Source organism: Molothrus aeneus, chromosome 27 (genome assembly GCF_037042795.1).
Source record: "Molothrus aeneus isolate 106 chromosome 27, BPBGC_Maene_1.0, whole genome shotgun sequence".
Taxonomy (NCBI): Eukaryota; Metazoa; Chordata; class Aves; order Passeriformes; family Icteridae; genus Molothrus; species Molothrus aeneus.
Window position 1 is genome coordinate 838,307 of NC_089672.1, and position 21,904 is coordinate 860,210.

Sequence of the window (21,904 nt, forward strand, 5' to 3'; positions counted from 1 at the left end):
TCCAAGGTGGAGGTGAGCTGAGGTGACTGTGGCACCTCTCAGCCAGTTGTGTCCAACACACAGCCAGAACTGAGGCCAGGGGAAGCTGCTGGGCTTTGCCAGGCTGAAGCTGCCCAAGGAGAAGCAGAGTTAGAGCAGTGAGGCCCCTGTTGCTGTGGGGAAGACCCTGCCTTCACTGTCCAGCCCAGTCAAGCCCTGGCATCCCAGCACCACTGCTCCTGCTGCTGGAGGAGGAAAGGAAAGCATGGTGTCGGGGTGGCACTGCAACAGGCCACCATGTCCCCTCCCTCACCCTGCCTGCTGTCCCACAGCACTGCCAAAGCCTGGCCTCCGTCCTTCCAGCCCCAGGTAGCACAGGCTGCTCAGGCCCCAAGATCCACTGGCCAGGGACGCAGTGACACGGGTGGGTCATTCCCCACCCCACATCCCCACAGAGCCCTCAGCCCCAGCCACCGTGGTACAGCAGCAGGACCTGTGTGCAGTGTGGGCTCTCTCTATGACCCAAAACCTGAGCTTCTGTACATACAAACACACTGAGACCTCGTGGCCTGTGCTGCCTCAGCCCTCGGCATGAGCTTGCAAAGGGTGTGGGGTTGTCACAGCCTTTATAACACATATCAGCCTCACCAGAGATTTATTTTTTATTTACAGCAAGGAAAAGAGATCAAAAGCCAGGGCAGGTTCCAGTGCCAGTTGTGCTGGCACACAGGGAAGCCCCCAGCTCAGCAGCACCTACAGCTTCTTGCCCTTCTTCAACCTGTTGCGCTGCCATGTGTTGTACTTCCGCAGGCGCCTCCAATACTCGAGCGAGTCTGGGTCCAGCTCCTCCAGCTTCTTGGGGGGCCCGAGGTGGATCTTAAAGAGCCTGGGGGTGAATGCAGAGGGTGTGAGGCTGCGGGAAGGAGGACAAAGGGACAAGCACAGGACGGAGCAATGGACATGAGTGACCAGGATGTGCAGATCCCTCACCCCACATCCACAGTGCACCCATTCCTGTCTCCTGACCCTGGGGAAGGTGTCTGGGTTGCAGAGGGGCAGTCTGCCTCCTCACAGAACACTTCCCTGTCCCTCTTACACAGCTCCGTGCCCCTGGGATGGCACCTCTGGGACACAGAGGGGAGTGGGGCAGCACGCACCAGTCGGGATACTCGGACTCGGGCTTCAGGGCCACCTCTGGACCCTCCTTGAAGTAGTTGACCCCCATGGCGTGGGTGGCGAGCATGGTGGGGTCAGTGCACACCTCCGGCCCCTTCAACGCCTCCTTCGGCACACCCTTGCCTTTGGACTTGGCGGCTGTGGGGAAAAGGGCAGGGTGAGGGCAAGGGATGTGCCGCGGGTGAAGGACGCAGGCACGGGAAGGGATGGGGACTCGAGGACAAGGGCATCGCGGGGCGCTAACAGGGACCGGGGCCGGGTGAGAGTGGGGGGCACGAGGAATGGAGCTGGGCCGGCGGCACCACCGGGGAGGGCCCTGGGACCGGGACACGGGGCCCGGAGCGTGGGCAGGGCCGGTACCAAGGACGAGAGGCGTGGGACCAGCGCACGGAGGGATGGGAGGACGGACGGGGGAACACACGGAGCCGGGACCGAGTAGCACGGGCCGGGGCCGGTGCCCGTGCGGGCCTCACCGGGTTTCTTGGCGTAGCCGCGGGCCGGGGCTCGGAGCACAGCTCCCGCCACCCGCAGCAGCCCCCGGGCGGCCATGAGCGCGGGGCACGGCGGGACCGGGGCGGGGCCGGGGCCGCGCCTGCGCACGGCGAACGGAAACGGCGGCGGGACCGTCCCGTCCCGGCTGGAGGCGCCGGTAGTGACCGAGTCCGCCCGGCCTGGGCCCCTCCCGGGCCGCCGGCCCCATGGACACCCACACCACCATGGACTTCCAGGCGGCCGCGCTCCCTGCCCCCGGTGGCGGCAGCGATGAGAGCGCGGAGCCGCGGGCCATGGACACGGAGGACGGACCGGACGCCCCTGGGCGCTGTGGGGGCGGCGGGCGGCCGGAGGAGCCCTCCCGTAGCGCCCCGCAGCCCGGCAGCGGCTCCGGGCTGGAGGGGCCGGAGCCCGCCGCAGCCCCGGAGCTCGCGGGAGGTGCGTGCGGACGGACCGAGCTGTGCCGGGGCTCGGGAAGGGCGATGGAAGCCGAGGCGGTGCCCGAGGCGCCGCAGGGCTCTGCCCGCTGGGAGCCCGACGCCGGGATGGCCCCTCGGGACACGGGGCGACCCCGGAGCCCCAGCAGCGCCGACCCCTCGGGCATGGAGCTGGATGAGACCCCCGAGCCCCGCGCCCGCCCCGCACCGAGGGCCGAGTGGACCGAGGATGTGGAGGACGAACCCTCGGAGATCCAAGGGCTGCTGGCTCGGCTTGAGACCCTCGACCCCAACCTCCGTGACTGCCCGTCCGCCCCAGAGCAGGGCTCGCCATCCCGCTCGGGCGCTGGTGCCCGGCGGGGCCGCGGGCAGTGCCCGGGCCGGTGCCGGCCGTGCCCGCTGCACGTGGCCACGGGCCGGGGCCTGGCGACGCGTCCCTGCTGCCCGCAGCACTCCGCCTGCCACCGGCCCTGCCACGGGCTGCTCTTCGCCGAGGCTGACCGGGAGGACTTGCTCAGCCTCCTGTGCTACGAGGGGGGACTGCCCGAGGCTGGTGCCGAGACCCCCTTGGCCCACTCCGATGTCCTGGCTGGGACCAACCTGGAGATGCTGCAGGCTCAGGAGGAACCAGCTGCTGTGCAGAAGGCTGAAGGGCTGGGGAGGCCAGAGAGCTCAGAGGAAGAGCCTTCTGGCAGCTGGTGTTACAGAGAGGGGCTTTGCGAGGACGATTCTGCCTGCGAGGGTGCTCGGGAAGGTTCCCCGGAGCCGGCGTGGGCAGCCCTGCCTTCCGCTCTGGTGCCCGGGACAGAGCAGCCAGCTCAGGGCGCTGTGACCGTGAGTGCACCGTGCCTTGGGCTGCCGTGGGGCAGCAGGAGCCAGGACATGCCCCTTGGCTCTGATCCCTTCTGGGGTCTGGGATGGGGGCAAAGGAGAGCCAGGGATGACTTTGCTCAGGTCTTACAGGGCCTTGCGCTGCGAGATTGCCCATACAAGACCCTTGGTACCGGCTTTGCCCTGAATGCATGCTTGCATGGCTGGCTGATTCACATGTGCCCTGGGGCAGAGGCTGGTGGGTCCAAACAGCCCCTCTGGTCCTGGGATTCTGTGCCGTCTTTCCCTCCAGCCCCTGTTCCTCTCTGTCCAAACCTGGGACCCTATGCCATTTCCCCCATCCTCAGGGACACTGCCTTTGCTGTCCCACTGCTCCAGGGCCAGGCAGGCTGAATCCCTGAGGTCCCAGCCACAGCCTCACTTGCTCTCTCATTGCTTTGCAGAACAGGGAATCCCCATCATCCTGCCCAGCCTTCAAAGAGGGTGAGTTGCTTCTGTTCTTGAGCAGCAAGAGCATCCAGGAGTCCTGCCCCACCTGCTCTGACCCTGAATGGGCGTGGTCCGGGGTCCTGGTTAGGGAGGGAACAGCAGCTCTGCACCTACCCAGAGCGGGTGCACCAGGCTCCACGTGGCTTGTTTGAGGGTTTGCTGAGGAAATGGAGGTGTGTCAGGGATCAGGGAGGGGATATACTGGGGGAAAAGGATGCCATGTGTTGCCAAGGGAAGGGGCAAAGCAGCCCTGGTCCCCCGGTGATGCCAGGTGCCCATGTACCAAGCACTACACTCATTGTGTGTAGGAATGCAGCTAACAAGGCAGCAGGAGTTGGTAATCCCCAGTTTCAGAGGTGGGGGAGCAGCCTCTGCTCAGTCCCTCCCAACGCCTCAGTTCCAGGCCCTTGTGACCCAGAGGACTTGCTGGATGGTGTGATTTTTGGGGCCAAGTACCTGGGCTCCACGCAGCTGGCCTCGGAGAGGAATCCCCCGACCAGTGTCCGCATGGCGCAGGCCCAGGAGGCCGTGGACAGGATCAAGGTGCAGGAAGGATGGGGGGCATGGCTGCCCCAAGCCTTGCCCCTTGTGGGTGTGGGGCAGTGCCCAGGGTCTGCCTGAGGGCACCTGGCTGTGGGGCTGGGTCCCAGCAGGGTCCTGTGACCTCTCCATCATTCTGCAGGCACCCGAGGGGGAGTCCCAGCCCATGACGGAGGTGGATCTGTTTGTCTCCACACAGAGGATCAAGGTGCTCACTGCTGACACTCAGGTGAGCAGGAACAGCAGTAACCATGTGGCTCTGTGGATGCTTCAACATTCCTGTTTGGTCTCAGGATCTCAGTTTTGCTCCCACACCAGCAGGGTCTTGCCCAGTGATGGCCTATGGATGAGGACACATGTCTGGGAGGGGACATGTCACTTCATAGCCATCCTGTGTCATGTCCTTGCCTCTCTGTGTGGCTGCACAAGGCTTCCCATGTGACCTGCACCCTCTGGAGCTGCTGGGAACCCAAACTGAGATCTGGGGAACCCAGGCTGGAAATCTGGAGAGCTCTTTGCCTCAGGATTAGTTTCTGCATTATAGCAAGAGAGAAGAGCTGTCCTGTCCCCTGGTGACACCCAGGGACACAAATGAGTCCTTGATGAAGGATCTGTTTGTACCTTTTGGCACAGACACGGTTTCTGGCCAGCATGTGCTGGGCAGCTGTGCCACATCCCAGCACCGTAGCCAAACCCTTCCTGCTTGCAGTGCCAGCAGGCTCACAGTGCCCGCGTGGTCTGATGGGCCCGAGGGGGCTGAACTCTCTGCGTGTTCCCCTTGCCAGGAGGCCATGATGGACCACTCCCTCCAGACCATCTCCTACATTGCCGACATTGGCTCCCTCGTGGTGCTCATGGCGCGCCGGAAGCTGCCGCGGCGCTCGGAGGTGGCGGAGGAGAAGCGGCTCTACAAGATGATCTGCCACGTCTTCCACTCGCCTGATGTGAGGCAGCACAGGGGTCCCTGGCGTGGGCGGGTGGCCCTGGGGACCTGAGTCCCATCCCAGTGTAATAACTGGGTGTTCTGGGCTGGGTCTGCAGCAGAGACCCCTCACTCCCCACTAGGGAGAGGCAGAAGCCCAGCCTGAGCATCTCTGTGCCCTGCAGAGCCCCAGCGAGCAAAGTGGATGGGAGGGTTGGCTCCACACAGGGGCCCATTCCAGCAGGGAAGGAGCCAGGACACCCTGGAGCTCCCAAGCACAGTTCCTGTGCTGGGCACTGCAGGGCACTGGGAGCTGTTGGCTCCAGCCCTGAGGCACAGGCAGGAACAGCCCCTGTGTTTCTCCAGGCCCAGGTCATCGCCCAGGCCATCGGGCAGGCGTTTGGCGTGGCCTACCAGCGCTTCCTGGAGGCCAACAGCATCGACCCCAGCGAGCTGAGCCCGCGGCAGTACAGCCGTGCCCTGCAGGACCAGGAGCAGCACAACACAGAGCTGAGCCACTTCTCGCGGCAGGAGAACTGCAAGGATGTAAGAGCTGCTCCGAGGGGTGGGGACAGTGTGGGGAACCCACTGGCACCTCTGTGTCATCCACTCCATGGCTCCCTGTGCAGCTGAGGTGCTCCCTCCAAAACCAGACCCTATCCCAGCCAGCTGTGAGTGCAGCTGTGGGCTGGGACACGTGCTCCACGGCTCTGGTGGAGGTTGTGACCGTAACCCACCTGTTCTCCCCCCAGGTGTGCATCCGGAAGCAGAAGGGGGAAATCTTGGGCATCGCCGTTGTGGAGTCGGGCTGGGGCTCCATCCTGCCCACCGTGGTCATCGCCAACCTGATGCACGGGGGCCCCGCGGAGCGCTCGGGCGAGCTGAGCATCGGGGACCGCCTCATGTCTGTCAATGGGACCAGCCTGGTGGGGCTGCCCCTGGGCACCTGCCAGAGCATCATCCGGGTGAGCCAGGGCAGGGTGACCTCCTGCCTCACCCCACGGAGGAGATGGGGACTGGCCTGAATGATCTAGGGGTGTCTGTGACACCAGGATTCCTTTGGGGCCCCCAGCTTTGGAGACAGGTGTGCAGAGGTCATACCTGTCCTTTAGGCTGTGGCAGTTCCTGCTCAGAGTGCTTGGAGGAAGGCAGGGGACAAAGGGACAAACTGGGGAGTGTACTTGCTGTGGCCCCGCCTGAAAAGGAGGGTGGAGGAGGAGGCGGGCACCTGTCCTGAAGGGAACCTGTTGCATCATCTACCTCTCAGTAGAATGGGAAGGAGCTGGAAGCAGGGACAGCATAGCCTCAGGGGTAGGGATGTCTTGGGCTGGGTTGGTAAGTTCTTGTCCCTGCATTTGCATTTGCAGTATCCCTTTGTGTGCCTCAGTTTCCCCACTGAAAACAAGTTGCTAATCCTCAGGCCTCACATGAGCAATGCGGGTGTTGGATGATGGGTGCTGCTGTCTATTATCTGTTCCCAACAAACCTCTCCTGTAGAAAAGTAGGTTGGGCAAACATTCAGGCAATGCAGTCAAATCCACACACAACACTCACACAGCTAGCTCAGTGAGAGAGGCTAGGAAGCCTCCTTTTTGCAAGGTTTTAGTTCAGCAAAGTGTATCACATGTGGCTGAAGGGAACCCAGCAAGAAAGAGAGCAACCACGTGGTGCAGGCAGCTTAAAAAGGGGATGGGGTGGGGGGCAGAGCTAAGGGCAGGGCAAAAGGTCTCCAGGGGAGAGGGGCCAGCCACCAGTGGTACCAAGCCAGTGAGGGGACAGGGAAAGGGGAAACCAGGGGAAGTTGTCAAACAGAACTCCATGTGGGAGTCTGTCTTCTCCCCCAGGAGGACTGCATTGCCCCTCAACCAGTCTGAATAGCTCTCCAAAATCTGACTGTGCCCCATCCCACCTTCCAGGAGCTGAAGCACCAGACTGAGGTGACACTGAATATTGTGCACTGTCCCCCTGTCACCACGGCTGTCATCCGACGCCCCGACTCCAAGTACCAGCTGGGCTTCTGTGTTGAGAACGGTGTGGTGAGTGCCTGTGGGATGGGAGCTGGGCCAGGGTCTGCTGAGGGACAGGCAGAGCCAGCTGTGTCCAGGGACCAGCGCCCAGCTCCCACACTGCAGGTGCCTGCCCAGGCCAAGGGGTCACAGGGCTCTGCTGTGCACAGCAAAAAGCTCCTCACAGCCTTTCTGCAGCACTGGTGGTTGTATCCCTGTTCTTGGTGCTCTGTAGCTGTTTGCTTTCAGGGTGGTGGCTTCTTCCTGGCTTTCTGGGCATGACCTCAGTGACAGTTGTTGCTGTCCCCTGTGCCTAAGCTACTCCCTGCCCTGGGCTCTTGTGTGGCTGTGTTGGGAAGGCAGAGAGGGACATTCCTGGGCTCAGTGGGAGCTGGGTGGGTGGCACAGCCACCTCACACACCAACTGGTGCTCCCCATAGGACTGGAGATGTGGATCTCTCCTGTTGCCCCAGGGAGCAGCTCAGTCTCTGCAGCCCCAGCCTGAGGGGAGCAGGAGGGCTCAGTGAGTCAGCTGGGGGACAAAATCCTGGGGGCTGCCGTGGGCCCAGCTCAGCACATCACGCTGATGGCAGCAATGCCCAGGAACATCCCTGCCCTCACTGCATGCCCAGGGGCTGGAGGAGCTGTGCACCCAGGCAGAGCTCTGACCGAGAGCCTCTGGGGCTGTGAGGGTTTGGAGCAGTGGTGGCAGGGCTGGGCTGTGGGCACAGCCCTGCTCTCACGGCCCTCCCCCCTCCCAGATCTGCAGCCTGATGCGCGGGGGCATCGCGGAGCGGGGCGGCATCCGCGTGGGGCACCGCATCATCGAGATCAACGGGCAGAGCGTGGTGGCCACGCCACACGACAAAATCATCCAGATCCTCACTGAGGCCGTCAGTGAGGTGAGCTGGGCCCCACGGAGCTGCTGGGCTCAGAGCTGTGCACCAGCACCCTCCAGCCCAGGCTGGGGTCTCTAATCTGTGCCTCTCTGCCTAGGTGCACATCAAGACCATGCCAGCCTCCACGTACCGTCTGCTGACGGGGCAGGAGCAGCCCCTCTTCCTCTGAGCCACCGTGCCTGGGGCAGGCAGGAGCGAGCCCAGAGCTGCAGGGGCAGGACTGGCTCTGCCTTCCGCCCCAGCCCTGCAGCAGAACCCTCAGCAGGGCCCAAGTTTGCACCTCTTTTGTTTTACTCAGGACATAGTGGGACACTGGGGGCTGATACCCAGCCTGAGCAGCACCAAGGCCTGTGGTGCCACACTTTGGGCACCTCTCCCGCTCCAATTACCTCTCCCCACCTCACAGTGCCTGCACAGTGCCTGTCCTGCTGCTGCACAGGGTCCCTCACCTTAGCCTTGTACTTGTGGGAGGTGAGGGGGCTCTGTGTGAAAGTTCCCCCCACCCAGTCACTGACTATTGTACTTTAACACTCACCCACGGTGCCTTTCCCAAGGTGGGGATGGTGCTGGAAGCACAGCTCGACTGCAGAGCTCAGCCAGCAGAGCCCCAGAGTAGCACTGACCCCACACAGCCATGTGTGGGTGCACACTGGCACCCCTGGGGGATACCCAGCAACTCCCAGACTCAGCCTTAAGGGCAGAAGCACTCTTGGCACCTCCTTTACTCCCATGGCTTGGCCAGAGGCCTGTTGGGGTGCAAACCTCAGCTTTTCCCTGGTGCTGCCTTGAATCGCTCTGCATGCACAGCCCGGCCCAGAGCCACAGCCCTTGGAGCAGCAGAAGGGAACATGGCATTGCCCAGCCCCACATCCTGGGAGTTTGGGGCTGTGAGCCTTTTTGTGAACAGCTCTCTGGGCCCCCAGGGCTGCAGCAGTGCTGACCTGGTTGTGCCTATGTGCTTGGTTGCTCTAAAAATAAAAATTTTGGGAAATATGGGAGGCTGCATTTGAGGAGCTGCAGGGGCACTGCAGCAGAGGAGGCTTAGCTCTGGGGAGCACATCCCAGGCCTGCCCTGGTGCCAGGCCCCAAGTGCCCCCGCAATGCCTCATTGTACACAGGGCCACTGGCCAGGGAGGTGCCTGGGTCCCAGCAGGACCACCCTGCTGCACAGTATCCCCTGTATGCTGCCACCCAGCACCCCCAGAAACAGCCCATCCTGACCCAAACATCCCTTTTATTCCAGTAGCAGTGGCTGTGGCCAAAAGGGAAGGAGGCACGTGGTAGTGCAGGCACTTGGTGATGCGGGGTATAGCAGGATTGGGCCCAGCCCAGCCTGGCCACAGGGGCACCACCTGAGCTGTCAGCTGCACCCAGTTGTGCAGGGCTGTGGGAGGGCTGGCCTGGCAGGACAGGCCAGCTGTGCCACTACACATCTGTGGCTGGGCCCCACTCGTAGCCTTCATCCTGGTCTGAGTCATCCCTGGCCCGTGTGAACCTCCTCCTCACCGCCTCGTGCTCGTATTCCCTGGGGAACAGAAGGGTGGTGATGGCTCTGTGTGACAGGGACAGTGCCCTTCTGGGACTGTCCCCAGGCCTGGGCAGCTGCCATCCCCACCCCGGGGCACAGGGTACCTGATGCTGTCATAGCGTCTGCCCTGCTGTGGCCGTTTGGGCACCTGGGGAAGAAGATGTGGGAGAGGTCAGGGGCAGGACAGGGGCTGTGCTCCAGCCTGGGGCGTTTGCCCCTGGCCACCCAGAGCTGGGCATAGACACAGCTGGACCCTGCAGCAGCCAAAGATGACACCCTGCTTGTGCCATGAGAATGGCAGTTATGCGCCAGAGCTGGGCACTGTGCCACCCTCTTCTGCCCCACCAGGCTCTTGTACCAGTCCAGGACAACCCACCTGTTCACTCTGGCTGTGGCTTGGGGCCAGCTGTGCTGGCTCAGAGAAGTCCAGGCCCTGGCTCGGGGCCAGCTGTGCTGGCTCAGAGGAACGGGCCAGCCCAGGCTGGTCATAGGCCTCCTCTGCCTCGCCGTCAGTGTAGGCGCCCGCCTCCCCATCCGTGGTGTCATCGTAGTCACTGTTGGCACGGCTGTCACATGTCAGGTAGCCTGAGGGCACTCTGCTTGGTGGGTTCAGCAGGTCCAGACTGGCCTCGGTGGCTACATCTGCCTGAGGGGTGGGGATGACAGAGACATGGGACCTCAGCCACGGGGGGCCATGTGCAGCCCCATCACCTGCCTGGCTGCAGCCCCAGGAGGCCAAGCCTTGCCACAGAGAGCCCATGCCCTGTACCTGCTCTGCTGTTGTCCAGACTGGCTGGCTTTGTTGTGTCCTTATGATGTCCTGGATCTGCTCATACCATGCATTGCCGCTGCCACTGAGGCTGATGGTGGCTGTGAAGAGGTGGCTGCAATACTTCTTCATCTTGTTGGCCTGGGCATAGAGGCGCCGGGAGCTCTTCCTGGAGTCGGGCGCCAGCCACTGCCGCATGGCCTTGATGCCCTGGCGGCTCTCGGGCTCGCAGAACACCACCACAGGGTAGTACTGCACGTAATTGAGGCGCTCTACAGCCGAGGGCGTGATGTCCAGCAAGGCGTGCTTGTTCTGGGGCAGGGCACAGCCATCAGCCCTGCTGGGAGCAGGGATGAGGGCCATGGGCTTGCCACAGGCCCCAGCTGGCTCCAAGGACATGGGAAAGGTCTCACCTTTTCTGCAATCTGCCGCACCGAGTCCAGCTTGATGACCTTGGACAATGCCCCATCTCGGGGCACACTCGCTGCAGGACACAGAGATGGGGCATGAGAGGGGCTGCACCTCCCACAGCCCCAGGCTGTGTCCCTCAGGGAGAGGAGGGGAAAGGGTGAATTAGCCCAGGAAGGTGTTGGGGTGTCATAGGGAGGGAGCCAAGGTAAAGAACTCTCACAGGGTCTGGCTGCTGGATATCATTTTCTCCCCAGTGTGGGGGCACTTACGGGCAATTTCGAACAGCTCGGGCAGCTCCCTGCTCAGCTTCTGCACAGCGATGTCTGCGATGGGGCCCAGGATCACCACGGGCCGCTTGAAGCTGGCTGTGGGAGGACAGAGGTGCTCAGGGTGCCTGGGGGCAAGGGCAGAGCTCCCAGCACCCAAGCACCCAGCCCCGCTCCTCATGGTGCCCACAGGCCTGCGACTCATCCTGCTCCTCCCAGGAGAGGAGGGCCCATCAGCACCACCCACAGCAGGGCAGCCCCAGGAGCCGTGTCCCCAAGGTAGGTCAGGCTGTCCTGGTGCCCACCTTCCTTGAGGACCACCCTCTCATAGGGTGGGTAGCGCCCCTGCTTTGTGAGGGCAGACAGGTCCTCCCGGCTCTTCCGCAGCATCTTCTTGGCTCCCCGCAAGCCCCGCAGCTTCCAAAACTCAGCCCTTGCCCCGGAGGGGTTGGCACCAGACGTGGCTTTCAGCACCGACTCCAGGCTGGCAATCTGCTCGGCCCTGGGAGAGGAGAGGGCTCAGGACCTGCAGCCTCTGGGTTTGAGGAGCAGGTCAGGAGAAGCTGGCACCCTTGCTCGGTGGCACAGCCAGGTGAGGCCATGCTAGACTTCTCTCTCTGGGACTTTGGACAACTTGACAGTCAGCTGCCTCACCACCCTGAGAAGGGATTTCACCACCTCCCACTCCCCACCACTGTCCAACCAGCCCTTGCCCTTCCTCTCACTGAGCACACCATCCCTGTCCCCGTCTCACTTGGGAGCCTTCTCTGTCTCTGCTTGTCCAGGGGCTGTTCCTGGCTCCATCCTTACCTGCTCTGGTTGGGGATGATGCCCTTCTCCTGCTCCTGCAGGTCCCTGCCCATGCGCACAGCCAGCCAGCTCCCCAGCCTGCCCCGGTACATGGTGTCCAGCACGTGGAACACGTCCCCACGGACAAAGCTGAGCCCTGATGGCGTATCCTTCTCAAAGTCAAAGTGTGTCCGGATGTAGAACGAGTCACCCACGTTGGACGACACCATCTTCCTGTAAACTGAAGCCCAGGGTAATAGGGACCATCAGGGGAGGAGATGGCTGAGGAAGAAGATGCTGGAGAGATTTGGGAAGGCACTAGGCTGGCTGGGAGGTTGCAAAGGAGCCCTTGCTGCTAAGGAGGGTATTAGGGACGCTTTTTCCTCCCATGGCACTCTCAGGCATGCTGGGGACAGTAGGATCTGACTCGCCAGCACATACTGGCCTCTCCAGGCTGAGCCATGGTCCCAGAAAGCCCCTGTGCTCCAGGAAGCCGAGGCACAAACAGGGCTGGGATGGTCTGGACCCCTCCCATCAGCACTCTGGAGGAGAAGGGGAAGAAGGACCACCCTGAAGGGACAAGAAGGGCCATGGCAAGTCCAGCAGGTCTGATGCTTGCCCAGAATAGACAGAGGATGGAGAGGCACAAGCCCAGCAAGAGCCTGGTCACCACTCACTGTCCTGCTTGCTTTGGATCCACAGCGTGACCTCCTCGCCTGGGGGCAGGGCCATGAGATATTCCACAGCCTCCTCACGGGTCACGTTCTGGAAACTGGTGTCATTCACCTGCCACAGAAAAGCACTTGGACATGGTCCTGCCAACAGGACAGAGGGCATGGGCAGCAGCAGGGGACCCAGGGACAGCAGTGCCCAGGGCAGAGTGGGAGAGGGAAGTGGTCCTTGTCACCCTGGAGAGATATTGGACCCAAAAGTGCTGGAGCTAGTCCAGGTGCAGCGGCATATGGAGCATTTTCAGCCTCGGGTACCTGCAGGATCTGGTCACCTTCCTGAACACCCTGGCTGTCAGCCAGGCTCCCCTCCTGCACGCTCGACACGAAGATTCCCACATCGTTGCCACCCGTCAGCCGCAGCCCCACGCTCTTGGCCTTCACAAACTGCACGACCCTGGAGTTGGTGCTGTACCTGCCACAGGGAAGTACAGTCAGGCCAGTGGTGACATGCAAGGACAGGACAGGGAGGTGCTGACCCTGTCACCCCAACCCTGTGACACAGCAGCTCCTCATGTCCCCCAGCCATTCACCCTGCCTCTTGCAGACATACCCATCCTTGTGGGCAGCTTGGGCAGTGAGACTGGTGTGGGGGCTGTGCCCATCCTGCTCCATGGTTTCCAGAAGGTCTGCAGGAAGGAGAGTTGGTCTAGGAGCAGCAGTGGCTGTGCCAAGGCACAGGGAGCCCTGGCATGGCTCCATGGGGCTTTGGGCAGTGGAGATGCACAGGAGCATGGAGACCCCCCAGTGCCCACTCACCTGGGCCCTGAACATCAGCTACAGTCACCTTGGCCACAGGCTCCCTGTTTGATCGTTCCCTCTCCCTGGAACAAGGTTGAGCAGGATTTAGGCAGGGCAGTGGAGAGAGCAGAGCAAGCTGGGCATGGCAGTACCACCTCCAGGGATATTGGCTTAGGAATAGAGAACATCCCCAGACAGGTGGAGAACACAGAAGGATCTCTCAGGAGACAGAGGGGCTTAGGGGGACAGTGTGGGCCTTACGGTGATTTTGTCCTGGCAGCAGCTGGAGATCGTGGGGAGGCCTCTGGAGATGGCGGATGGGACAGCTCAGAGTCGATGTCTGAGATATCTGCAGGCACAGGAAGGGAGATGCAGCAGTGGCCATGCAGTCCCTGTGCTGTGTGACTGACGCTGGCCCCAGCACCGTGTCCCCTCACCGTCCATCCGGGAGCTGTCGCTCTGGCTGTCAACGTCAGGGATGTTGACCAGGAACTGCTGGTGGTCACGGAGGATGAGCAGGGTCAGGATCCCCTCTGTCTGCTCAATGAGCTGCTGGGTTTCAGCCAAGGACATGTCCTGGCTGGCTACCCCATTGATCTGGAGGGGCAGAGTGGGAGGCCTCAGGGCACCTGCTCCTGGGAAAGTCACCCCCAGGAACACCCCACGGGGGTGGGATACTCTGACTGCCATCTTCCTGCTCCCTTCCCAGCTCCTCCAGGCCAGCGCCAGCTCCTGCAGCTTCACCTATTCTGTGTCCCTGTTCCTGGCTGCTTCCCAGTGTGACCTCATTTTGTACAGAGGAAACCATTAAACCATTAGCATGGTTTGTTAACACTCACTTCCACCTGCCTGGGGCTCTGCCCACAGGCAGGATTGCAGGACCCCTCAGACACCTGAACCTCAATTTTTCTTTGCCCTGGGCCCAGCACTGTCCTTCCATGCCCTGGCCTGATGCAGGGAGTCAGGCCCAAAGCAGGCTCTGGGGCTGAGATCTCCCTGAGTGGTAGCTGCTTTTCCCAAGAGACTGTGGGATGAAATCCCTTCTGTTTACCCCAGAGTCACTTTGGCACTAGATCCCAGCAGCCATGGGTCTGCCTTGACCAGGTGTGCAAACAAAGGGTCTCCTTTATTTCCACCTCCCCAAGTACTTTAAGCACTGTTTTATCTGACAAACACCTGTGACTGTCATCCAGTGGGGACATGGACACACAGTGGGGGACCACACACCGTGGGGACAGTGGGGTAGACATGTGCCCACTGTGCCAGCAGGACATGCCACCAGCCCTGGCAGCAGGGAGCTGGTCCCTGGGACAGCCAGGGGGGCTGGGGCAGGGAGTGGGCACAGGCAGAACTGCCTCCAGCATGGCCATGGCTGGGCCCTGGCAGTGACACCAGCCAGGGATGAGCCCTCCAGAGAGGGGCAGATAGGGGCAGATGAGACTCCCAGTGAATGCCCTGCACCCCGGGGCCCCCATACCTTCAGGATGAGGTCTCCCTCCTGCAAGGAGTTGCCCTTGGCTGCCAGCCCATCCTCCACTATGTGCTTGACAAAAAGTTGACTCCCCAGCTTCAGGCCATACTCTGCAGCAGAGAGAGCCGTGATGGTCACAGAGTCAGGCAGATGCAAGACCCCCTCCAGGTCCCTGCTCAGCACCACCCCCACAAGCCCCAGCTCCCCTTGGGGTACTGGCAAGCCACAAAGCTGAGCTCTGTAGCCCCTAGCTGAGGGGAGGAGGTTTAGTGCACCCAGCATGGCATGCAGTGTCCCCTTGCTGCAGCCAGGCCCTGGCACCCACCCAGCCATCATCTCCTCCCTGGGAGAAGGCATGGCCAGAAATCAGGCAACAAGACCCAGGGACAGCAGGAGCAGGAGGGCCTCACCCTCATTCTGCTTCTGCTTCACCAGGACCGAGGTGATGGGCTTCATTGGCACATCCTGGCACGGCAGCCGCTTGAAGCCCGACACCAGGGCCAGCCCGTTGGTGTCCCCGTTCTGGCCAAAGGAGCAATGTCTGCCTTGGCCTCTCCGATCTGAGCTGCTCTGCATCCGGTGGCTGCTGTCCTGGCTCCGCCTCCGGCTCCGTGACACCAGCCTGTGCTGGCGGCGGTCATCGTGCTGGTGACCAGAGCTCCTCTCGCTGGACGAGTCCCCATCGTAGCCCTGGCTGTGATCCAGGTCATCCCGGGAGTGGTGCAGCCTGTACTCCTCATCTGAGTGGTAGTGCCGGGGCACGGCAGGGGACCCAGGGCTGCTCTTGCTCACAGGGAGCTGAATCTTCTTTGGTCTTTTCAGTGTCTGCAGGTGCACAGTGAGCAGAAGAGGATGGTGGGTACAGCTGTGTCTGCCAGGAGATGTCCCTGCAGCAATTCCCAAGCCCCAAACCTTGGGCACATGTGGACAGGGGATCTGGGATGGGGACAGGCACCAGCATGAGCGTGATGCCAGCCCCCATCCCACCACAGAGCACACTCACAATGTTGGCGATCTTGCCACAGGTTTTAAGTGTCTGGATGGCAACAGAGGATGGGACGTTCTCCATGGAAAGGCCATTCACCATAACAATGTGATCCTTCTTCCTGGGAGGGAAAATGCAGCTGAGATGCTATCCCAGGCACAGCTCCCAGCCCAGGGAGCTGGTGGGGTGGTGAGTGTACCCCAAGGGATCCCATTCCAGCCAGGCAGGGCAACAGTGGTGCTGGCCCCGTCCCAGCAGGAGCGATTCTCCATCCCTCCCACCCTTGCTGGCAGTGATCACCCCCTCTGGCCCCGTGCACTCACTGGAGCTGACCCATTGCTGGTCCCCCAGACACCACATCTGAAACAAACACCGCTGTGTCCCCGGTTGTCCTGTTGGGACGGTCACAGCCTCCAGAGACAGCAAATCCAAAGCCCCGGTGAGGGTCCTGGTGGGGGTGGGCAGAAGGGAGTCAAGCAGAGTTGACCCCACAGACCCCGTCCCCTCCCACAGTGGGGCCACCCCAGGAGACACTGACCTTGCTCAGTGTCACCGTGTGCTGCTCCCAGATCACCATCTCCTCCATGGTGGGCACCCACCAGCACAAGCTGGGCAGGGGCTCGGTGGCAGCCGCACGGCCGGGGGGCTCTGACCGGCTCCGGCTCCTCTTCGCAGCCGCCGGCCCCTTCCTCAACCCAACATCAGGCTGCAACACAGAGCAGCAGCAAAACTGAGCCATGAGCACCAGGGACTGTGAGGCTGCAGGGGACAGAGCCCCACAGTGCCAGGACACTGGGGCTGGCAGCTGTGGCACACCCCAGCTAACCCTGCATGGCTCTGAACCCAGAGCTCTGTGCACCATGACATCCCCCCTGGGGATCCATCTCCATCCCCTCAGACATGAGTCCATGGCAGGGGGGGTTTTACACAGGGCAAGCACAGGACTCATCTCCATGGCTGGTACCCGCTGTCCATGCCATCCTCATGGTCTGACTCCCCTCTGTCCTCCTGGAGCTGGCAGGCCTTGGGGTGCTGCTCTGGATGGTGTTTTAGTGTCTGCCCACCCACTCTGGGCTTCGGCAGCTCTGACAACTGCCCCAGTTTCACCATTTGATTGTTCTGGGTTTTCCCCAAATCCAATGTTTTCCACCTGAGGCAAACAAGCCTGACAGAATAACATCCCTTTGAGGCTGAAACTTCTGGGATGGGCCCAGGGATCTCCACCAGCTCCTGGTTCCCTGTAGGTAATGTCAGCATGAGCCCAGAGAGACATGGTGGGAGACAGCACGACCAGAGCCTCCCACCAGTTCCCGTGGGGTGGGACAGGGACAGGCCCCTTTGTTCAGGGCCTCACAGAATCACAAAATCATCAAAGCAGGAAGAGGCCTTCAAGATCATCAAATCCAGCTGTCACTCCAACACCACCATAATCTCCCCTAAACCATGTCCCCAAGTGCCACATGCAGATGCCTCTTGAATGCTTCCAGGGATGATGACTCCAGCACCTCTATGGACAACTTATTCCATTGCCTGACCACTCTTTCAGTGAAAAAAAAAATTGTCTAGTACCTAATCTGAACCTCCATTGGTGCAGTTTGAGGCCATTTCCTCTGGTCCTGACACTTGGCAGAAGAGGCTGATGCCCACGTCACTACAATCTCCTTTTGGGAGAGCAATGAAGTCCCCTGAGCACCCTTCTCCAAACTGCACACCCTCAGTTCCCATGGGACCACACAGCCGTGATGTCTGCGGGCTCTGGAGTGCCTGTGCTCATTCCTAACAGCCCCCAACACAGCTCAGCCACCCTCAGCCCTGCCAGAGATGCCTACCTACCCACATTGGTGCCACAGGGAGCTCAAAATCTCCACAAGCCCTTTGGGAATTGGCCAAGGGGCAGATTTGGTGGGACAGAGACACCTCGTGGGCAATGCCAGGGTGGTGCCGCATCAGGGATGTGGCAGTGGGCAGCCAGCCCTGGGCAAGTGAGGCAGCATAGCCCTGACACCAGGACATCCCATGGGCAGCCCTGGCTGGAGCGGGGCTGAGGCAGCCGGGGCTGACCCCCAAAATGAGACCAGCCTGAAACGAGACCCAGCCCACTGCAGCCCAGGGAGGGCTGGGGAAGGCCTGGGGTAATCATTCACCCGACAGGCAGGTGAATGCTGCAGCCACGGGTGTGGAGGGCAGAGTCCCCTCTGCGTCACCAGCTGCCGAAACCAGCCCGAGTGCCTCCCTGCCACCCAGGGACACGTGGGACCAGGGGTAGCTGGGGCTGGGCAGGACCCCAGTGTGGCAGCACCCACTGTCTGGCACTGGGAAAGCTGATAATGAACAGGAACTCCCAGAGTGGCATTGGGGTGGCTTCAGCTGTGTCACCAGTGTTGTTTGTGCTCCCTGGACACCTACAGGTCACATGGTGTGAGCTATAGGTCCAAGAGAGACCAACCTGGAGCAGCCAGATCATCCCCCTCCCTAGGGTGGTGACATTTGCTGGGCTAGAGCTACCCCTGATGCAACCCAATACAGCCCCTCACTGTCCCCACCTGGCTCCCACTACTGTCCCACCACCGTGGTGCCACAAACTGGTCACAAACTTGCGTTCCACTGCTGCCCGTTGCTCTCTCCAGGCAGTGGCTGGAGCAGAATGGGGATGGCAGCAGCTCCAGTGGCACAGGCAGCGTGCCTACGGTGCCACCAAGCCCTGTCCCTGTCCCCAGTCTCCCCTCAAGACCTGGCGTAGGGCCTGCACCTGCCAAAGGCCGAGGCTGGCAGCAGGAGGAGCCGGCTGAGCCGGTTTCCGACAGAAACCAGCGCGCAGCTGGAATGGCCCCGCAGGGAGAGGCAGTATCTGGGCAGAGCTGACCGCGACACACCCAGCACCGGACACCGGCAGCGCTGGGAGCCCCACACCGCCCCACACACGGACCGTGGCACCACTCCCCAGATGTTTGAAGCCAAACAAAGCCAAGCTGTGCTAGGGCAGCTCAACCCACGGCCAGGTCCCCAGTTCGGGGCTGTGCCTGGCCCCGGGTGACACCCCCAACAACGCCCGCCATGGGGACAGCAACGAGTCGGGGGGTCCTTTATCGGGAAGTGACACACACAGCCCGCCCCAGCCGTGCACACAGCCAACCCCATCACCCAAAATGTTTCCCAACCCCCCTCCCCTGATAGAGCTCCTCATCCTGAGAACCTCAAAGCCTTCCTGGGATCAGCGAGGTACCTGCTCTCAGCCAGGGCTGCAAAACCACTCGTCCCTTGTCTGGTCCTGGCCATGCAGCACTGAGGTCCCGGATCCCTCCAGGGGCTGCTCTGTCCCAACCCTACCCAAAGAGCGATGGGCTGATCCCGACCCCCTGCCCTGGGAAAGGTCTCTGGAAGGGCTGTCCCGGACCGAGTGTAAACCGGCAGCAGAGCGGCACGTCCTGCAGCCCTGGGGCGGGGAGCTCCGATCCTCCGGGTATCTCCGTGCTGTGGGGCAGAGCCCCAGGACGGTCACTAGGTCCTGGAGCCGCCAGGGAGGGACAAAGCACGGCCAGTTCCCCAGGTGAAAGCACAGCTGAAAGCCAGAAAGCAGGGCTGACAGATCCCGCGGGACAGAATTAGGCACTCACCGAGCCTGGGATCCGACCAGGAAGGAGCTGAGCTCCCGGGCTGGTGGCAGTGGTGTCACTCCAGGGTGCCTTGCGTAACCCTTTGTGGCCCAGACTCTGCCTGCAGCGGGGAAGGAGCAGGAAGGGGGTTCCGGGGGCAGCTTCCCGGGCACAGCAGGTCTCCAGGAGGGCTGTCCCTGGTGTCCTCCACCGTGATGGTGGCTCAGCCACCTGCACTCATCGCCGTCCCAGCGCTGCACCGGGACAGGCTTACAGGATGCTGGCGGTGCTTGCAGACAAGGGTTCCTCTGCCCCAGTCCTCGTCCAGTCCAGGGAAGCGGTGGGACTCTGTCCCAGACTCCCAAACCCTCCCAGCGTTACCCATCGTCCCACGAGGGGACAGACACGGGGGTCAGCCTTGATATCCCTGTCCTGGGAGGTGTGGGGGAAGCTGGTGATGGCTGCTGCCCCCTCTCCTCCCCTCCCTTGCCCCTGTCCGCACCTGAGGACCAGGCCCCCGTCATCCCTCGTCCCACGGGGCCGCTTTCCGGCGCTGACAGCGATCAGGTCCACGCCGCGCTTCTCCACCTCCCGCCGGGGCCGGTACCGCTCCCAGCTCAGCGCCGAAGCGGCGTGGGGGGACCATTTTCTGCGAAAGCCCCCGGCCCGCAGCCGCCAGCCCGGAGCCGGAGCCATGCCGCCGCCAGCCCCTCCGCTCGCTGCTCGGCACCGGCTGCTCCCGCCCGAGCCCCGCGGGGAGCCTGGAGCGGCTCCCGCCGCTCCCCAGGACCAGCCACAGTCGGGAGCCCCTCTGGCAGGGCCCGGCGCCGCCAAGCAGCCTCATTAGTGCTGGTGGCCCCGGCGTTGCCTCCCAGCAGCGGCTCCCCATGCGGGGCACGCGTGGCCCCGGGGCTCCGAGAACCGGCGGGGCCGGCCCGGGCTGACCCGCGCCCCGGGGCTGACCCGGGCCGGGTGGCGCCACTAGATGGTGCCGCGGGGCCGGGAGGAACCGGGCCCCGGCTTGGGCTAGGAATCGGCGGCGCTGAACGGCGCCGGGGCCGCGCAGGGAGGAGGGAGCGTGTCCGGGTCCCGGTGCACGGCAGGCCCGGTCCAGCCCGGGGTTGTCCGGCTACCGGGAGCTCTCGGAGACGACTGGGGGCGGAGCGAGGGGCGAGAAGGCACCACCCGGCACCGGGAAGCTCGAGGAAGGCCCCGGTCCGGCCGGGGCAGCGCGGTGGGAACCGAACCGGGGCGGGACGGCGGGCGCGGGCTCTGCCCATAGGGCGGGACACGCCCCCGCCTGGGCCCCGCCCCTCCGCCTGGGCCACGCCCCCGCTGCCATGGGCACCCACAGGCCATGCCCCCGCTGCCATGGCGACCGGCAGACTCCCCGCCCCCGGGAGTGCCGCCTCCACTGCCATAGCAACTGGCAGGCAGGCCCCGCCCCCGTGGAGCCCCGCCCCGGTGCCATGGTGACCGCAGGCCCCGCCCTCCGATCCTGTGGTGTTTCCCCCTCCACCGGAGGTATCGCGGCTGCCGCACCGTGAGGGATCGGCGGGAGTTGCTGTGGCCTCTCTTGTCCCCCCCCGCCCCTGTCGAATCCCACAGCCCGCCGGTTATCGCGACAGCCCTCCGCCGCATCGCAATTAACTCCGGCGGAAAAGCCCTGCTGTGCTTCCGGCACTGTTCGGGGCGTGTCTGGCCGCGGCGCCACCCGCGTTCTATGGTCCGCGGCGCTCCCAGGGTCCCCCGCGCCGCGGCCGGTACCCGGGAGGAGAGCGGCGGCGGGCGCTGGCCTGTCCGGGGCCTGTCTTGCCCCGGGGCTGCGCCTGCCCGCGGCCGCCATGGAGCTGGAGGTGCCTGAGGAGGCGGAGGGCTCGGCCGCGGCGAGTGCCGGTGCCATCACTCCGGAGGCCGGCGTAGGGGGACCGGACGCGTCAGGAGGTAACGCGCCGCGAGCACCGGGGGCCGCCCCTGGCTGTCCCCCATCCGGCCGGGCCCCGGCGTGTCCCCGTGTCCCGCCGGCCCGCAGTGGTTCAGCCCAGCCGTAACCCCGGCCGGGCCCCCCCGCGGGGCGCTCGGAGTGGTTCGGTCCAGCCCGCCCCCCCTACCCGGAGTGAGCCCCCCCCCCTCCCCCCCCCCCGACACCGCGTGGTCCCGTCCAACTGCTGCTTCCCTTCCCCCCTTCTCCCCCGGCCCCGGGTTGGTTCCGCCCCGGCAGGGACACCGGGGGACACCGGCATGGGGCTCCCCTGTCTCTGTCCTCGGCAGTCTCGGGGCTGCGAGGGGCAGTGGCGACGCCCGGACCACCGCGCGAGGCACAGGCCGCCCACCTCCGGCACTACTCCCGGAACCGGCCCCGGCTGGGCCTGGAAGGCCGTGTTGGGGCCGTCCTGTCCCCTCCCCTCTCGGGGGTCGCTCCCCGGAGATCACAGGGTCGGGGGGAGCAGGCAGGCCCTGGCAGCGGGGGCGGGGGGCTTTGTCGCCGGCCGGGTCCCTCCCGCCGGAGGGAGCCCGTTTGTCAGGGCTCAGCCCGGCAGCGGCATTAGCAGAAGGTTTGGGGTTTCTGAGTGGCAGGATGGATCCATGGGGCTGCGCCTGTGCACCTGCCCCCGCCTCCACCGCTGCCTAATTATTTCTAGTTCATTAACAGCCTCAGGATTGCTGGCTGAGCCGTGCTCGTGATGTTCAGCCCTGCTGCTGCCGGGCTGACACGTTCCTGCGCAGGCCCGACGCGGAGCTCCAGGCACCTGCCGGAGTCCGGGCTGCTCAGAGGGCTTGGCTGTGTGATGACAGCGATCTCCGTGTCGTCAGGCCTTTAAATGAGCATCATTAGATCTTCTGAGAAGCAG

General features: G+C 63.3%; 4 protein-coding genes across 9 annotated transcripts in view; 2 read left to right on the forward strand and 2 right to left on the reverse strand.

The window, feature by feature from the left end:
• Positions 1 to 617: 617 nt before the first annotated feature.
• On the reverse strand, positions 618 to 1,734 carry MRPL54 (mitochondrial ribosomal protein L54). The gene is made up of 3 exons (XM_066566341.1): positions 1,629 to 1,734; positions 1,137 to 1,293; positions 618 to 865 (listed from the first exon to the last, which is right to left on the reverse strand). Exons 1-3 carry the CDS (start codon positions 1,702 to 1,704, stop codon positions 733 to 735), a joined length of 366 nt encoding a protein of 121 aa, XP_066422438.1. The 5' UTR covers positions 1,705 to 1,734; the 3' UTR covers positions 618 to 732.
• Positions 1,735 to 1,934: 200 nt separating this feature from the next.
• Positions 1,935 to 8,817, forward strand: APBA3 (amyloid beta precursor protein binding family A member 3). Its single transcript, XM_066566239.1, has 10 exons — positions 1,935 to 2,918; positions 3,359 to 3,398; positions 3,802 to 3,947; positions 4,087 to 4,173; positions 4,730 to 4,888; positions 5,233 to 5,412; positions 5,619 to 5,831; positions 6,783 to 6,902; positions 7,634 to 7,774; positions 7,869 to 8,817. The coding sequence occupies exons 1-10, from the start codon at positions 1,941 to 1,943 to the stop codon at positions 7,938 to 7,940; spliced, it is 2,136 nt and encodes a 711-aa protein (XP_066422336.1). The 5' UTR covers positions 1,935 to 1,940; the 3' UTR covers positions 7,941 to 8,817.
• A 171-nt stretch (positions 8,818 to 8,988) lies between these two features.
• Positions 8,989 to 16,106, reverse strand: TJP3 (tight junction protein 3). Of its 2 annotated transcripts, XM_066566208.1 has the most exons (19): positions 15,998 to 16,106; positions 15,783 to 15,907; positions 15,478 to 15,580; positions 14,885 to 15,299; positions 14,481 to 14,584; positions 13,441 to 13,600; positions 13,265 to 13,352; positions 13,022 to 13,086; positions 12,816 to 12,891; positions 12,521 to 12,677; positions 12,212 to 12,320; positions 11,556 to 11,775; positions 11,051 to 11,247; positions 10,749 to 10,844; positions 10,482 to 10,552; positions 10,069 to 10,380; positions 9,676 to 9,945; positions 9,404 to 9,447; positions 8,989 to 9,296 (listed from the first exon to the last, which is right to left on the reverse strand). In XM_066566208.1, exons 1-19 carry the CDS (start codon positions 16,043 to 16,045, stop codon positions 9,197 to 9,199), a joined length of 2,760 nt encoding a protein of 919 aa, XP_066422305.1. In that variant the 5' UTR covers positions 16,046 to 16,106; the 3' UTR covers positions 8,989 to 9,196. The 2 variants fall into 2 exon arrangements, with proteins under 2 accessions (XP_066422305.1, XP_066422304.1); XM_066566207.1 differs by having other exon boundaries at positions 8,989 to 9,447.
• A 4,544-nt stretch (positions 16,107 to 20,650) lies between these two features.
• The window catches only part of PIP5K1C (phosphatidylinositol-4-phosphate 5-kinase type 1 gamma), a 52,700-nt gene continuing 51,446 nt past the window's right edge, over positions 20,651 to 21,904 (forward strand). For 2 of the 5 annotated variants that reach the window (XM_066566590.1, XM_066566591.1), the window contains exon 1: positions 20,652 to 20,996. In XM_066566590.1, coding sequence (XP_066422687.1) covers positions 20,897 to 20,996 — 100 coding nt within the window. In that variant the 5' untranslated portion in view covers positions 20,652 to 20,896. Of the gene's footprint in view, positions 20,997 to 21,904 lie in introns of all 5 variants that reach the window. The other 3 variants (XM_066566593.1, XM_066566592.1, XM_066566594.1) reach the window with 3 other exon arrangements.

Coding starts and splice junctions, on each gene's coding strand:
- MRPL54 (XM_066566341.1), bottom strand. CDS start 1,704: ATGGCCGCCCGGGGGCTGCTGCGGGTGGCGGGAGCTGTGCTCCGAGCC. Junction 1,294..1,628: donor CGGCTACGCCAAGAAACCCG/GTGAGGCCCGCA, acceptor TTTTCCCCACAG/CCGCCAAGTCCAAAGGCAAG. Junction 866..1,136: donor GAGTCCGAGTATCCCGACTG/GTGCGTGCTGCC, acceptor ATTCACCCCCAG/GCTCTTTAAGATCCACCTCG.
- APBA3 (XM_066566239.1), top strand. CDS start 1,941: ATGGACACGGAGGACGGACCGGACGCCCCTGGGCGCTGTGGGGGCGGC. Junction 3,399..3,801: donor CTGCCCAGCCTTCAAAGAGG/GTGAGTTGCTTC, acceptor CCAACGCCTCAG/TTCCAGGCCCTTGTGACCCA. Junction 6,903..7,633: donor TCTGTGTTGAGAACGGTGTG/GTGAGTGCCTGT, acceptor CCCCCCTCCCAG/ATCTGCAGCCTGATGCGCGG.
- TJP3 (XM_066566207.1), bottom strand. CDS start 16,045: ATGGAGGAGATGGTGATCTGGGAGCAGCACACGGTGACACTGAGCAAG. Junction 11,248..11,555: donor ATCATCCCCAACCAGAGCAG/GTAAGGATGGAG, acceptor CTCCTCTCCCAG/GGCCGAGCAGATTGCCAGCC. Junction 9,448..9,675: donor GCCACAGCCAGAGTGAACAG/GTGGGTTGTCCT, acceptor CTTCTTCCCCAG/GTGCCCAAACGGCCACAGCA.